The 17,794-nt window shown below is 37.5% G+C and overlaps 1 protein-coding gene across 4 annotated transcripts; it reads right to left on the reverse strand.

The window, feature by feature from the left end:
• Positions 1 to 724: 724 nt before the first annotated feature.
• Positions 725 to 17,782, reverse strand: eif2ak1 (eukaryotic translation initiation factor 2-alpha kinase 1). 4 transcript variants are annotated; one of them, XM_053639280.1, is made up of 17 exons: positions 17,352 to 17,376; positions 14,929 to 15,027; positions 12,927 to 14,834; positions 11,137 to 11,304; positions 10,485 to 10,621; positions 10,332 to 10,375; positions 10,126 to 10,219; positions 9,959 to 10,039; positions 9,773 to 9,869; positions 6,915 to 6,975; positions 6,499 to 6,832; positions 6,278 to 6,389; positions 6,055 to 6,176; positions 3,576 to 3,705; positions 3,314 to 3,393; positions 2,915 to 3,148; positions 725 to 1,087 (listed from the first exon to the last, which is right to left on the reverse strand). In XM_053639280.1, the coding sequence occupies exons 3-17, from the start codon at positions 13,000 to 13,002 to the stop codon at positions 971 to 973; spliced, it is 1,887 nt and encodes a 628-aa protein (XP_053495255.1). In that variant the 5' UTR covers positions 13,003 to 14,834; positions 14,929 to 15,027; positions 17,352 to 17,376; the 3' UTR covers positions 725 to 970. The 4 variants fall into 4 exon arrangements, with proteins under 4 accessions (XP_053495255.1, XP_053495256.1, XP_053495253.1 ...); XM_053639281.1 differs by lacking the exon at positions 12,927 to 14,834 and having other exon boundaries at positions 17,352 to 17,492; XM_053639278.1 differs by lacking the exons at positions 12,927 to 14,834; positions 14,929 to 15,027 and having other exon boundaries at positions 17,352 to 17,782.
• Between the last annotated feature and the right edge of the window lie 12 nt (positions 17,783 to 17,794).

The raw sequence follows: 17,794 nt of genomic DNA on the forward strand, positions 1-17,794 counted from the left end.
AACAGTCCAGGCTGGTGGAGGTGGTGTGGGGAATGTTTTCTTGGTACGCTTGGTACACTTTGGGCCTGTTAATACCAATCAATCATCGTCCTACCTCTGGATGGAGCTCTCATCTACTCCAGTTCCTGATTGCTGGGTCTACAGCTGCTTCTAAAGCCAAACAGACTTCATATAAAACCATAATTAACTTTTTCACACTATCCGTTGTTACCAAGATGAGGATGGGTTCCCTTCCGTGTCTGGTTCCTCTCAAGGTTTCTTCCTCTTAACATCTTAGGGAGTTTTTCCTTGCCACCGTCACCACCGGCTTGCTCAGTTGGGATAAATTCGCACTTTTAATATCTGTATACCGTGTTTATATATTTCTGTAAAGCTGCTTTCAGACAATGTCTATTGTAAAAAGTGCTATACAAATAAATTTTAATTGAATTGAATTGCTTGAATTCCACAGCATATGAGTATTGTTTCTAACCATGTGCATCCCTTCATGGTCACAATTTACCATCTTTAAAATGTTTTGTTTTTCATGTTGCATTTTAAATGTACAAAAAGTTGATTTCCCTAGCGTTCTGTTAGAGCAAATGATTACAGAGGCATTTAAGACACATCGCCCCATTTCTCATCTTTTCACCTTGTTTATAGGTAACTAATCTGGTCATACTGGCCCTGAGCTCAGGAAGTGTCTCACACACTCACATTTCCCAACTTGCAAACAAAACATTGATCCATTGCAGAAATATAAAATGCTTTAGTGATTTATAAACAAAAGAAAAACATGACATTGTGCCGAGATATCCACATGTTTCTGAGTCTGTCTAATATTCTTCTGAATGTTTATCTATTAATTTATTTGTCTTTATACACCCTGGCAAAGTTGGCTTCATACATAGGAATATGTCACAAAAATAAATAAAGGAAAGCTATACACATTATGTCAAAGCCTCACTTGGTAGAGAACAGTCAGTAGTTATTATAGTGATGCATTCTCTGGTCCATTTTGTGAGGTTTGTAGCTCACTGATCTGTCTTCTGAGTTGAATGATTTCCTCTTCTTGCTCAGAAATCCTCTGTTGTAAAGTGTAGATTACCTGGAAATTGGAGCACACTTGAATATTACACAAACATTTATCATTTTATCTTAATTCCCAATGCAGGAAGACTTTACCTGTCACATGACACTGAAAAGCTGTGTTCCAACATTGGGGCTTAATGTTAAGTTATAGCGTATTGTGTCTAGATTCATGGGACTTAAGAATGCAGTTGTGCTTTCAGGAAAAGGAGCAGAGATAATACATGGTTTTAAGCATTGTTGAGATTAAATATATAATCATACCCAAAATATTTGGGATGAAATGCCTGATAATGAAGTCGTAATTGGTCCTTTTATACAAAATACAAAAACAAGTAACAATTCAGCAATGATAATTTTTTTTTTAATTATACCCTTGTATTTTTATCCCATATTTGTCATTAAAGTGAAGTACATATACTGTATATTAAATTAGAGATATGTAATTAGACAGTTATACAAGCCTTTGACAGTGTGCCTGGTAGATTTTAGAAAGGTGTGTTGCTGAGGTTCCATCTCAGCTTTGTGGTGATGTCACTACAGCTGATTAAAATGGGGCTAGATATACAATTTGGAAAAACAATGCACTACAGCAAGGCCAGAACAATAAGAAAGGATCCAAACAACACTATACACTATTTTCCCCCTTAGGAGCATGAGCAGCAGAAGATAAAAATCCTCACAGCCCATCACTGAAGGACAGTTTCTATCCTCAAGCAGTCTGCATCTTGAGCAGCTCACTGTCAATATTTCATTTAAACACATTGGGTGTCATTTAACGAACAGGATCAAAGCAAATCTCTTCAGAAATCATTCGCAAGAGCATTTACACAGGTTGTTTGGTATTCATGAAAATCTAGTTTGCAGAAAAACATTCATTTTCCGGAGAAATCCTTTTGTTTGTGTAAATTTAGGTAGCAGAAGATTAAGTATTGTGAACATTAACTGATTGGCTTCAAATCATATAATTTGGGAGTTACTGCAATTATATATACGGATTACATCAAGTTTAAACTGATTACTTAATTTGCCTGCACAAATTTAATGATAATTTTGGTAAACTATGTAACATATTAATGACTTCACTGATTAGAAATCAATCAAAAACAAACACATAAATTAAGATAAGCTAGTCAATTACGACATGCTTATGGTAGGCGAGAATCCGTACAGGATTTCACGGAGTTGTTTTGTGTCTGATGATTGTTGTTTTGAGTTTGTTTTGTTGCGGCCAAAAATGCTTGATTGTGCTGCAGCTTTTTTCCTAAAAATGTGTCATGCGGTTTGCAGAGTTTTTTGTGCTTTTGTTGCAGAAAACTACTTGAATTAGTGAAATTGCAATTGCACGAAATTGTTTTGCATGGTCTTTCTCAGTGATGTTTGTTGGTAAACGAGACCTTTTAGCTGTACTCATGTTCGGCGCACTTAAATCGAGGAAGGCTTTGACTGAGTGCGTGTTGTGATGACGTCACATGATGCGTCTTGGGCCAAATCTGCAAAAAATCTGCAATAATTTTGAAAAACCTGAAAGCACCTCTGAATATTGCAGTTTCCTTGATTTTTTTTTCATTTCTGTGAACAGTCCCCAGGAGGGACTGGAGAATATATTGTTATGCAGCGTCTTTTTGTTTATATTTAAATTTCCCATCTGGGATCAACAAAAAGTCTTATATTTTCTAACTATTCAGGCTGTAGGTAGCCATTAAGAATTTCACTGGAGTCATTGTCCATGACCGTTATCTTGACCTTGATTGTGACCATTTGCTTACAGTAAAGCAAACTGCAAGAAACGTTGTCCGATTTAATTTTATATGCAAAATTTAGAAGTCACTGGAGGCGCACATACCGTGTCTTTGTTGTTAAAGAAGTCATTTTGTAGTAGTTGGGATGCACTTGGTCGCAGTGAGGGGTCCATGCTGGTCAGCAGCTTAATTTGCTCGGTCAGGACTGGCCAGTTCTTATACAGGTCCTCTGGAACTTTCCCATTTCTCAGGTCTCCGAGTGTTTGCACACGTTCCATCTCTGTCCCAAATGGCTGGAACAACTCGACGGCGATCACTCCGACACTATACATATCTGACTGCAAACACAGAGGAAAGATACTTTGACACACCAAGTTCAGAGAAAACAGCAGAACTTGGTGTCTACTATCAGGCAGTTCAATGAGCTGTCCATTATAACTGGTTATACTAATATACTTAATCACTATTTCAATACATTTACCAAGTTGAATACATTTAATTACCTTTAAGTCATAAGAAGAGCCTTGCAGTTGTTCTGGAGAAGCATAAACAAATGTGCCCACTCCCCTAGTGTGAGAGAACTCTGAAAAACAACACGATTCTAAACTCAGGCTACAATACAGAAGGTGAGATGCAAAAGACACCAAGGCACTCCACAAAAACTCACTACTAGTGGATCCAAAACAGGCTGGCAAAGTTTAATAATATCGTATAGATGATGGTGTGGTGTTGGCATTTGTCAACATAATGTAATTCAGATCTCACCTGCGTTTCCACTGATATGAGAACTGGATGGTGGCTGTTCGTTTTCATTCATCACAATATCCGTACAAGCCAATCCAAAGTCACCTATTTTTACATGGCACTCATGCCCATGCAGAAAAATATTCCTTGGCTGTAAACAAACAAAAGTAATCAACATTTCAAGATCGTTCATTTACTGTACCAGCATAGTGACGTCATTACACTTTCAAGTTTTTTTTTCAAGTGCAAGTTTTCCTGAAAGAAAAAATATTTAAACGTTTTGCAAAGTTTAGCAAGTTCTCTACCAGCACATGTTGATGAACAAATATGCGAAATGTCAAGAGATCGCTTTCAGTCCATTTCAAACGCTGCATGCTTCATTTCATAAACTATACAAAGCAATTCGTAACACAGACATGACACATTAAGAAAATTCATCAAATCATTTAGGGAGTCTGGAAGTACAGGATGTCTGCCCCAACATAAAGAAAAAAGGTACGTCCATCAGCTAGTCGGGTTCATAAGTATTTGGACACTAGCACAATGGATTTGAAATGAAGCAATCAAGATGTGATTTAAGTGTATTTTCATCTATAATTCAAGAAGTTCCAAATATTGCATGAATCGTTTAGGAATTACAGCCAACTTTTTTTTTTTTTTTTAAGAGTCCCTCCATCTCCTTAGGTTCAAAAGTAATTGGACAAACTAACAATTGTAAATATAAGGATTATTTTTAATACTTTGATGCAAATTCTTTGCAATCAATGGTGTCACCAAATGCCGAGTTTCCTCCTTTGAGATGCTTTGCCAGGCCTTTACTGCAGTTGCCTTCAGTTGCTTCTTGTTTGTGGGTCTTTCTTCCTTCAGTAAGTGAAAAGCATCCTCAATTGGGTTGTGGTCAGATGACTGACTTGGCCATTTAAGAACAGTCCATTTCTTTGCCTCAATAAGCTATTGGGCTGCTTTTGCAGTATGTTTTGGCTCATTATGCATCTGTACTGTGAAGCACTCTCCAGTTGGTTTTGTAGCAATTGACTGAATCTGAGCAGAAAATATAGCTCTGCTACTTCTGTCAGCAGTCACATCATCAATATACAACAGTGACCAGCCACTACATACATGCCCATGCCATAACACTTCCTCCACCGAGTATACCGGTAAGATGATGTGGTATACTTTGGATCATGAGTCCCTACTTTCCTTCTCCATACTCTTCTCTTGCCATCATTCTGGTCAAAGTAAATCTTGGTTTCATTTGTCCAAAGAATCTTGTTCCATCACTGGGTAGGCTTTTGTAGATGTTTTCTAGCAAAGTCTAATCTGGCCTTTCTGTTCGAGTGTTACCAGTGGTTTGCATCTTGAGGTAAACCCTTTGTACTTACATTCATTAATTGATTGTAGAGAGTGTTCTTGACTTGGCTAGGTGTTGTGAAGAAAAGAATTCTGCATTCATCTGCTTTACTTGTCTTCCATGGTCTTCCAGGTCTTTTGGTGTTGCTGAGCTTGCCAGTGCATCCTTTCTTTTGAAAATTTACCAAATTGTTTGGCCACTTCCGAAGTTTCTGCTATCTCTCTGATAGGTTAACCTAATGATGCCCACCTTCACTTGCCTAACACCTCTCTGGACAGCATATTGAGAGTTGCTTTCTTGGTGTTGCATCAGAGTTGTGGAGACACAATATCTTTGTCCATCTGTTCAGTTGACAAAAATATCTTATCCCCAACACTAATAATTGAAGTATAAGATCCTGAAAGCTGTTGAGAGTGTCATGAGCCAATCAAATAAAACTCAAAATCAAGAACAATCCAATGTACCTGTGCTGATGAGTTCTTTGTACGGTGCAATAGTTTACCGACTGGCAGATACACTGATAAGCAGGTTGATGTGCTTTTTTGAGTTGCAAGAGGAAATGCTATAGTTGTCAAAAATAATACTGACCTTAGTCATGGCGAAGTGCACTCAACCTAACACATCAGACACCTTATTCAATTCTCCACAATAAATATTTCTATGGTTGTCTACTTTCCTGATTCTTTTCTCAGGACCCATAAAAGTGCTCTACCTGCTCATTAGTGAGCAATGTGGCAAAATTTATCTGCACCTTGCACAACTGGGCAAATACAGCAATCATGCAACAGATAACAACAGTGCTCAGAGTCTCATTATTTAATAAACAAGGAGGTCTGGCCCATATGATATGATTTTTGAGTCTTTTAGAGAACAGATAGTTTCTCTTCCAGATCAGGCTGGCGATGTTAAAATCACTAATCTTTGTGAACAAACTTCTGAGCCTCACCAACCCCCTGTCTGAAGACTGATGCACTGGATAACTTTGTCTTCCTTAAATGGGATACTGTACAAATGAGTGGAATCATTCCCTTTTACTGTCATACCCCATTTTCTAAATTAGAGCCTCATCTCACAGCAACCACAGGTTTATTACTGATTTTATCTTTTAAAGAACATGTGAAAATCTAAAGTCAGTTTGTACAAACCTACCTTAAGGTCTCTGTGCATAATTCCACAGGAGTGAATATACTCCACCCCTTCAAGTATTTTCTTTAAGATATCAGATGCTTGTCGAGAGTCAAATGATTGAAAGGAACCTGCAAATAAAGAAACTGGATACAAATGCTGTGTCTTTGTATATGTGCAAAGAAATGAATACAACCAATAATACATAGCAAGTCACCTATCCCAGTGAATAATCCATTCAATTTACCTGTTGACATTGTGAGTTCTAGCTTCGGTGTAGAGTTCCTTTCCTGAATCCAGTCTTTCAATGAACGCTCACAGAGCTGCATTTGGATGTAAAGCATTAAGTGGAACTGAACCTGTAGAATGGACATCAATGTCAAACTAATGAAGGAATTACACCTTACACAATAATTTATTTAATTTTTTGCTTGGCCAGCATTGTTTGGAAGATGATGAGCAACACACCTCCTTTGGATGTTTTTCAGCCCACTTCTGACTGCTCATATCAACATATGACTCATCTGACAGTGTTGAACTTTCCCACCGAAGCGCAGGGCAGGTCTCCCCAAAAGAGCGCGGCTCTCCCAGGAACACACATGGGACAAAGTTCTGTGCGTTGTGCACATTTTTTGTGGACAGAACCTGACTCCTCTGTTCTTTTACCATTGTAGATCTTAGAATATTATTTGAGCTATTCTTTAGCACGTTTGTAGATTGTCCTTTTCTGTCCTTTGAACATTCAGTGTTTTCAAAAACAATGAATGATCCACTGGTGCTACTTTTGCTATCCTCAACAAGTCTGCAAAAGACACTCATTCTCATTAAATTACAGTGGGCATGTTTATCTGCTCCATTTCAGCAAAGAACAGGAATGATCTTACCTTTCTGTTTGTGATGGTGTTTCTAAAGCTGATATGGCAGGCAAAAAAGTAGGTGTACAATCTAGAAGAAAAGGATATACAATGCTGTGAAAAAGTATTTCCTGATTTCTTCTGTTTTTGTGTATATATCATACTAAATAATTTTAGATCTTCAAATGAAATTCCACATAAAATAAAGGCAACCTGAATAAACACACTATACAATTTTTATTTATTTATTTTTTACTGAAGCAAAAAAAGTTATCCAACACCCAACACCAATGTGAAAAACTAACTGCCCCCTTAAATGTAAAATCTTGTTGTGCCACCTTTAGCAGCAATAACTGCAACCAAATACTTCTGATAACTGGAGATCAGTCTTTCACTTACTTCTAGGACTAGGACTTACTATACTTCGGATTATTGTCTTGCTGCATAATCCAGTTGCACCTGAGTTTCAACTTATGTATGGAAGACTGGACATACTCCTTTAGGATTTTCTGGTAGAGAGCAGAATTCATGTTTCCCTCAATTATTGCAAGTTGCCCAGGCCCTGAAGCAGCAGAGCATCCCCACACCATCACACTTCCACCACCATGCTTGACCGTAGGCATGATGTTCTTTTTGTGGAATTCTGCGTTTGGTTTACGCCAGATGTAACGGGACCCCTGTCTTCCAAACAGTTCCACTTTCGACTCCTCAGTCCACAGCACATTCTCCCAAAAGGTTTGAGGATCATCAAGGTGTGTTTTGGCAAAATTCAGATGAGCCTTAATGTTCTTCTGGGTTAACAGTGGTTTTTGCCTCGTCACTCTTCCATGGATGCCATTTTTGCCCAGTGTCTTTCTGATAGTGGAGTCATGAACAATGACCTTTATTGAAGCAAGAGAGGCCTGTAGGTCCTTTGATGTCCTTGGCTCTTTTGTGACTTGCTGGATGAGTAGTTGCTATGCTCTTGGAGGAATTTTGGAAGGTCGGCCACTTCTGGGAAAGTTCACTACTGTGCAGAGTTTTTCCATTTGGAGATAACGGCTCTCACTGTGGTTCTTTGGAGTTCCAGAGCCTTTGAAATAGCTTTGAAAAGCTATTTCCCAGACTGATGTATTTCCATCACCTTCTTCCTCATCATTTCTGGAATTTCCTTCAACTTTGGCATAGTGCGTTACTGGTTAAGAACTTTTAACCAACTTCATGCTGTTGAAAAAGTTATATTTAAGTGTTGATTTGATTGAACATGGTTGGCAGTAATCAGGCCTGGTTGCATCTAGTCCAGCTGAACCCCATTATGAATGCAGTTTCATAGATTTGTGGAATTAGTAACCACAGGGACAAATACATTTTCAAACAGGCCCAATTGGTACTGGATAACTTTTTTACTCGATAAATAACTATCATTTAAACTGTATTTTGTGTTTCCTCAGGTTTAGGGATGTGACGGTGGCCGTTTTTTTTACCACCACAGAGGTTAATGACCAAACCATCGTGGTGAGTGGTGGTAGGGTGGATTATCATTATATAATATATTACATATAATCCTATAGGCTTAAATTAAATAAACACCTAAATAAATAAAAAATTGAGCAAGGCTTTATTTTAGGACTTCTGTCAGTGAAACAACTCAATACAGTCTTGTTGTGTTGTTGCAATGAGAAACAGCCTGAGGGGTATTGTTAAACGGTATTGTTATTGAGAGGAGAAGAAGTGGATAATAAAGAGAAGAGTTGTGTCTCAAATGATGCATTATAGTGCATAAGTACACGAACTGGGACACATCTATGGAGTGAAACACAGTCACACATTTCTCTGACAAAAACTATTTCTTTTACAAGTGTAATATACCACAACCCTATAAAACTCAGAAAGAAATACCAGTAGGATGGTTACCTAAATAATATGTTAAAAATCTAAATATGAAATAAAATAAAAAACGCTACTAGGTGACATGCTTGGAGATGGCTCCTGAGATTTGTAGCATTTGCCCATTTAACACTTATTTTTTCCACCAACAAAGCTGATATATGGCTTCATCCAAATTTATTAGTTTACCTCTCTCATTAGGCACAAATCCAAAATGTTCCCAGATCGCCTGTGTAACATTTGTACAAATCATTGTGAACTAGCTGACCGGCTATCCAACAGGCTATCTGTATAGCTTCGTCATTTGGCCATATTGTGTCCAAAAGGTCACTTACTCAATATTAATTTCTAGCTTATAGAACAGGCGTGCACAAGCATGTGATATGTTATAGGTGATACAAACTGCGGGCTTGTGTACAGATAATCAGTATAACTGCACTCTTGCTTGTGTGATATTGCTTAATTAGAAAAATGTTTGTTTTATTTAGTCTACCCTACAGACATGTACACAGTGGTTTATTTTGGCTTACAAGCTTTGACGTAGAAAATCAAGTAAGAATCTGATCAAGTAAACATATGGAAGTATAAATATGCCAAATGTCATTTGGCACTATTATACTTCCATATAAACAAACAAAAAAAAATGTCTCAATTAAAAATTCATTACCAAAATATTGACTTCTCTTGAATATGCATATATGGAATAAAGAGGAGGCTCAATAGAGCTAATTAAATAACAATAATAATAATAATAATAATAATAATAATAATAATAATAATAATAATAATGTTAATTTAAATCTTAAGAGTTTTTTTTTTTTAAAGTGTTCGGTAATCATTAATGAAAATGACTAGAAACGTGAATAATTCAATAAAACAATCAAATTACTTCAAATAGGCCAGGGCTAACTGTGTATGTTTGAAACGACAGAACTGGCATTCCCAATATCTTATGTAGCACTATTCAAGTGGTAAGGGACAGTATAAAAAAATACATAAGTGATTTAATATAAGTGATTTACTCTTCACAGCAGGCTGCACATGCTCCATCCATGCAGTGTGATATCCAACAATGTTCAGATGCTGAAGACTGGACAGAACTTTAACCTCCCGTAAGACCTACAACAGATCGTTCATAAAATTTTACATGTTGGTCCTAGGTATACAAACTATATAAGCTATTATACTTCATTAGGACATTGCTCTACCTTCATACAGTCGTTCCTCGTCACATTCTTGATCAGGATCTTTTTTACAGCATAATTCTGTCCATCCAACTTGTTTTTCACCTGTGAAAGACATTGAGTACAGTGTCATTAACATGTAAAAAGCCATTTAGAAACCGTGATACAATACACATCATAGATTACCACACCTTAAAGACTTTTCCGTATGATCCTCTGCCTAGTGGTGAGATTTCCTCAAATTCACTGAGGTAGCGAGAGGTTTGGAAAAGACCATCTTTTGTTCTGAAATATAAATTATACTAAAAGATCTACTCGAAGTACAGTATGTGCATATAAAACATAAATGCACCAACAAAACCACAATGTAACTGTCTACCGTCTGTGATCTCCTCACCTTAGCACAGGGTTTTGGCCATCAGAATTTAGGTATTTTTGATCCTATCAAGAAACAAAAAACCCCCAGATTATCTCATCTTTTCTCTAAAAAACAAAACAAAACAAAACAAAAAAAGTCATCAGTTATGGCTGTTCAGGTTACCGTGTTTACCTGAGGAAACAGTGATGAGCTGGCTGCACTCAGGAGCTCAGCAAAGGCCCGACTGTGCTGCAGTCTCACTGTGCTGAACTCGTCACTGATGGCCAGGGGAGAGAGGAGGTTCATTGCAGCTAGTCGCTGACCAATCACTAAAACAGGGCAATGAAAATCTAACTTAAACAGACAAGCTAGAAAGCGATACAACAACATTCAGGAAAATATCCACTAACCACCGAGAAAAATACTATTAATAAGAAATTCTTTGCTATTTTGTCGACATTAGGGAAACCTTTGAGCTGTTGTTTTCTGATTTTCAGGTTATACTGATAGACCATGGTAATATTTAAGGACCGATGTACAAAAATCCTACACTGTACACGCTGTAATGTCTGGTATGAAAGCTGTTAGCTCATATGGTCAGCTACAGAGTTAACGGCACACCCCTGTTAACAATTCAATTAAAAGCTGTACTCATATTTTTGGTGTGAAGTTAAGCTAATTAACCACAAGGCCATTTTTCAATAACCATTTTACCTATATTTCTGGAGCTGACCATAGATCCTGACTAATTGTGAAACTGACACAAACAAGCCTAGTCCCTATTAAATTAAACACATAGCTATCAGTGTAGCAACACTGCAATTGTGTTTGTTAAAGACCTTACACTTAAACAACATGCGGGATTGTGCAGGGTCTCTCTCATACACAAAGCACAAGTGTTCGAGCAGAGACCCCAGGAGCAGGTGGTTAGGGATGGCAGAGGCAAACTCCTGAATGGACGGATACTGTCTTCCTGCCATCAACACCTCACAGTTATTATCCGAGTCGGAAGCTGTGTTGATACAAAAAGAAGAAATGAAAGGGACGTGTTAAATCATGTGGCTATGGAGCAGGGGTCAGCAATATGTCAAAAAATGAATATCTTGATACTTACACAAGTCACTACATAAAGTATAATCACAATATATACATGTCCTAACAAAGTGAGAACACATTAAATGTTCAATTATGCTTTTATTTAATGTTTTACTGAATTATTTATTAATGTATATATTAATAAGTTAAATATTTGGTATAAGAAAACATTTTTACAAATCTTTACAAAACTACTTGCAATGCTACAATATTAATGCAATGATGTGGTCAGTTAATTAAAAAACAAAACCCAAAGACAAACAACAAAAAACCCTACTACTGACGATACCCAGGACCAGGCCTTTCCCCTTATTGTACGATATACGGACATGACCTCGATCAATTTTCGATATTGCCCATTGTGTTACCACACATGTTTGTTAACATAAGAATGAATTTCACCAACATTTCAGCTATTTGCGCTGCTTCTGTCCTCTCGTCTGCACTTGGTCTGTCAAATTCTTATTCAAACTTCGCATATTCGTCGAATTGAAGATAAAAACGCACATTCAAATGCAAAAATAGTGTGCATTCAAATTTTAAATATGTAGCAAGCAATAGCACCAATTCTAATTAAAACATACTGTTGAAAAAATGACATGCAAGATATTAAACAATGCACTAGCAATGATTTTAGAAGAAGTAAAATCTAGAAATAATAGTTCTAGTGTTTCAAATAATCCAGTCATAGTCAACAAGGTCGGGGATTGAGCCTCTTAAACTGTGTGAGCTGAAGCTGAACAGTGGTAAACTGAAGCTCTTTACTAGTGGGTTTAATTAACTCACTTAATACACCTATGCATAGACACATGTATACACACAATATCCAATACACATATGAGATTAATCAGACATATACACAACATAAACATAATACTACAACTTGCTTCTGCACAAAATGACACAAAGTTCAAATGAACTTGAACTCAAGTAAGGCGCTAGGTAGAACGGTAAGTCACCCTGTGAATACAATCTTTCTTTAACAATGCATTAAAACATGGACAATTAATAAGTACAGCATAAAGAATTCACAATATTGTGTTTCAGTCCATTTTATTTATTGTTTTGGTTATGTGGTTTTATTTTATTTATGTTTCATTTACTTAGGATTTTTTTTTGACATTCTAATTTCAATGTCTGAATATTCTTAAAAATAAAAAGTTCATTGCTCTTTGAAAGTGTGTACTTACATTATTATGCCATTATATTATCATTATATCAGTGGCATAAAATGGTCTTAAAATGACAATAATACTGTTTATCACAATTATTTCTGGGACAATATATCGTCCAACAAGTGTAGTTTGACAGGCCTGCCCAGGACATCTAAAACAAACAAAAAAACAACAACACACTTGTATGGAATTTATAACAATATCAATATTATTCCATCAAAAAGCCCAGTCCCACTACCAGGAAATGACTGTTTAAGGCCTACATATGCACTACATATGCACAAACTACTTCTAAGAAATGTACACCCAGGCACAGTAATAGACTTGGCCATATCTGGACTCTGGTTAAAGCCACATTTCTTACCTGCAGCGATAAATTTAGCTATCAAACCAGCAATGTCTCTTTGTTCTGAATCCATTTTGGCTTCTGCTACATTCATATTATGTTATTACAAATGCATCGACTGATGCTACATCTTCACCGCACAGTTATGAGCAGGGCAGGGAAGGGCCATGCTTATCAGCATGAAACATGTTATTCCCCACCTCTGTGGAGTTTCACAGCAAGATTATGAGGAAAACATTTACAACAACTATTGTGAGTTTTATATTGTACAGCTCTTATGTAAGTCATATGTGTTATGAAGTTACACACATCAGTTTCTGCTCTAAACTATTGCAAATGCAATGACATATCTCATAAATAAGAACTCAGAGTTTGTTGTTGTGGATTAGGTTATGGAGGATTTCTGTAGGTTTATGTATGTTTGCGTGTGTTTTCAGTGTTTCCCCAGGTCATCAGGTCTGCATCAGGTCGGTTTTACTCAGGAGTGGAAAAATACTTGAGTAATTGTACTTCATTACGATATTTAAGTATTTATTTGGAAATTTGTACTTTACTCAACTTTTAATTGAGTTCAAGTGAAATTGAGCACTTTTTCTACTATAAAAATATTATTTTTACTCCTTATTTTTTTGTCCGTCAGCATACTCATTACAAATCTCTAACACTGTGTGCTTTTTCTTTTTTCTATCCTTTTTCCAATTTTTTTCTTAGTAAGATGTTTTTTTTTTCAATAGAGTTACTATCAAACTAGTAGCAAACTACTTAGTCATGTAGGATCACACTCTCTTTAACAGTTAAAAATATATTTATTTTATACCCTTTACTTAAGTATGTTTAAATGTAGATTATTTTCCACTTTGAATCACTTCCTTTTCTGCCTCCATACATCTACTTTTAATTGAGTAAGCTTAGACAAAGAATACCCAAAGAGTTTCTCTATAATTTTTCCCACCCCTAGTTATACCTGTGAGAGATGCTCAGTGGCTTGTATTCAAAATTGCCACTTAAGAACAACTGAATTTTTAAAAATACTAGGATTTTGCTGTTTTTTGTGATTGTTGCGGCCAAAAGTGCTTGATTTTGCTGCAGCTTTTTTACAGAATTTGCTGAGGGGTTTTTTTGTTGCAGAAAACTACTTGAATGGGCAAATTTGCAACTTTTGCAGTGACGTTTGTTGGTAAATTAGCTGTACCCATGTTCAACGTGCATGAAAGGAAGAGGGCTTTGGCTGAATGTGCATTGTGATGACGTCACCTAACGTGTCTTGGCCCAAATCTGCTGTAAATCTGTGGTAATTTTGAAAAATATCACAAGCTCCTCCGAATGTTGCGCCGTTTGCTTGATTTGGGGCTAATTTCTGCGCTCGCAAAATTTTGGAAGGGCTCAAATATATATTGCATGCATTACAATTATATAAATATATTTTCTTTATGTATAGCAATACTTCTGTACATTACACAGCACAAATAGAGTGTTAACATATCAACATTGGGCAGACAGGTTTCCTTATAGCTGCGTATAACCTCCTCATTTTTTGTGGGATTTGGGGATCAGGTGCACGCAGGCTTGAATCTCTCCAGGTCAAAAATCACGTAGAGTGCACTTCCCTAGAGCGCCAAACAAGTGATAGAAAAGATTCAAGCTGTGTATTATGAAAGCCAGCAAATCTGAAAGCCATGTAGCGTATGATGGACTGATTGTTGTCTCCTGGGAGTATTCCTGCCTCACTGTGGCATGATAGGCTTCGGATTTACAGTTACAGCATCGGCCAAGATCTGAGCGGTTGAGAGTTGAACGCCTTCCTCAAGGGTGCAGCAGTGGCAGCTTGGCAGTACTGGGATTTGACCTTCTATCCCACAGTCCATCGTTTTAACCACCGAGCTACCACTGCCCTCAGATCTACCGGGACCCTCACCAGAGCGGTTACTGGAGATGAAGAATGAATGAATGAATGAAATTTATTTTTTTCAACTTAGGAGTAACACTGAGGTGTTTAAAACCCTCAGTGATACTGCAGTACCTGATACACTCATTCCAACACCATGGCAGTGTCACTGCACTGCACTATCCTGTGCTGGTCTCTTTCAGCTGATGGATGGGGAAGAAAGGAGCTGACATACTGTGTATAGAAAACAGATGTGATGTGGTCATTCATTTTATGAGGACACACATATGGTAGGATTACACTGGCATAAAGTTGGTTTGACGTTGGACGTTCGATATTTATGGATATGCGGAAATTAAGGGACCGTCTCTAAAGTTACATACGACATTGTTATACACGTTTCTAACTTCAATAGCATTTGAAGGGAATGACTTACAGTCATATAACCAACTGTAAAGTGTTCATATAGGTGTCAGCAATGATGCACACCTTTGAGATTTTTTAATATTTAATAAAATAAACTATTAAATCATATATAAAAACTGCCATGTATTTTATTACTGCATGGGCTCATACACAAAATATACCATGATTTAAAGCTCAATAGCATTTGAAGGGAATGATGTACAGTCACACATCCAACTGTAAAGTGTTCAAGTAGGTGTCAGGTATGATGCACAGCTTTAAGATTTTTGATCTTTATTAAAATAGGCTATTAAATCACATGTAAATTAGATATGAATTTCACTGCAGAGTGGGCCCATAAACAAAATATGCCATAATTTAAAGCTCAATAGCATTTGAAGGGAATGACATACAATCACACAACCAACTGTAAATTGTGCATCTAGGTGTCAGCTATAATAGCCGGCAGCACTCATGCAGCCCCAGACCATGATACTCCCACCACCATGCTTGACTGTAGGCAAGACACACTTGTCTTTGTACTCCTCACCTGGTTGCAGTCACACACGCTTGACACCATCTGAACCAAATAAGTTTATCTTGGTCTCATCAGACCACAGGACATGGTTCCAGTAATCCATGTCCTTAGTCTGCTTGTCTTCAGCAAACTGTTTGCGGGCTTTCTTGTGCATCATCTTTAGAAGAGGCTTCCTTCTGGGATCACAGCCATGCAGATCAATTTGATGCAGTGTGTGGCGTACGGTCTGAGCACTGACAGGCCGACCCCCCACCCCTTCAACCTCTGCAGCAATGCTGGCAGCACTCATACGTCTATTTCCCAAACACAACCTCTGGATATGATGCTGAGCACGTGCACTCAACTTCTTTGGTCGACTATGGCGAGGCCTGTTCTGAGTGGAACCTGTCCTGTTAAACCGCTGTATGGTCTTGACCACCATGCTGCAACTCAGTGTCAGGGTCTTGGCAATGTTCTTATAGCCTAGGCCATCTTTATGTAGAGCAACAATTCTTTTTTTCAGATCCCCAGAGAGTTCTTTGCCATGAGGTGCCATGTTGAACTTCCAGTGACCAGTATGAGGGGATGTGAGAGCGATGACAACAAATAACACACCTGCTCCCCATTCACACCTGAGACCTTGTAGCACTAACAAGTCACATGACACCGGGGAGGGAAAATGGCTAATTGGGCCCAGTTTGGACATTTTCACTTAGGGGCGTACTCACTTTTGTTGCCAGCGGTTTAGACATTAATGGCTGTGTGTTGAGTTATTTTGAGGGGACAGCAAATTTACACTGTTACACAAGCTGTACACTCACTACTTTACATTGTAGCAAAGTGTCATTTCTTCAGTGTTGTCACATGAAAATATATAATCAAATATTTACAAAAATGTGAGGGGTGTACTGACTGTGTGTGTGTATGTAATTATATATATATATATATATATATATATATATATATATATATATATATATATACACACACACATACACACACACTCACATATACATAAGTAAATTATTTCATTAATTGGGCATCTATTTTTTGAAGAAAACCATTCAATCCAGTACTGGTCATTCTGACCCCCTTTATGCATTCGTGAAGGTTTTTTTGGTTCATGCATTGTAGGGTTAAATATCAAAAATCTAAAAGGTGTGTGTCATACCTGACACCTAGTCAAACACTTTACAGTTGGATATGTGACTGTACATCATTCCCTTCAAATGCTACTGAGCTTTAAATTATGGCTATTTTGTGTATGAGCCCATTCTGTAGTGAAATACATGGCAATATTTATATATGATTTAATAGCTTATTTTGTTAAATATCAAAAATCTAAGAGGTGTGCCTCTTAGCTGACACCTAGATGAACACTTTACAGTTGGTTATATGACTGTAAGTCATTCCCTTCAAATGCTATTGAAGTTAGAAACGTGTATAACAATATCGTATGTAACTTTAGAGACGGTCCCTTAATTTCCGCATATCTGCGAATATCGAACGTCCAACCAATTTTATTCCAGTTAGGATTATCTGCTAATACGAGTGTATGTGTCGTGGTGTTTAGTGAGAGCCACCCTAATAAATATGAAGGAGACTTTTATCACGTGATCTTTCTCAAGAGACTCACTGTCAAACTGGACGTCCTCGTCGCTATGAGAAAGCTCGAACAATCCGACTCCATGTGAGCCCGAGGTCCTCAGCTGTGTGTGCAGCAGCACACTGTGACTGTCACTCACCAAACCAGCTCTAATGCTAGAATCTTCTGCCATGACACGAGCTGCACTTTATAAAGTCTTCACTTTATAAAGCGTTTTAAAGCATCGAGGTTGTCCACTTTGCTTCCACCGTGCTTCCATCAAGCGGTTTAACATACCGGAGAAACCAACTTTTTGAAAGTGGCCAGTAAACTTCGAACAGCGACTGAACTGTAAAATAAAACAAACAGCCAACCCAACCGCTAGTGGTCCGCCATGATGACAGTTAGGGAGCGTCTCAAAAGGTCCAGACTGTAGCATGACACAGTCGCAAAGCTCTCAATAGTTTTATATATAATAGTAATACTTATGTTGG

This window comes from Ictalurus furcatus, chromosome 13 (genome assembly GCF_023375685.1).
Source record: "Ictalurus furcatus strain D&B chromosome 13, Billie_1.0, whole genome shotgun sequence".
Taxonomy (NCBI): Eukaryota; Metazoa; Chordata; class Actinopteri; order Siluriformes; family Ictaluridae; genus Ictalurus; species Ictalurus furcatus.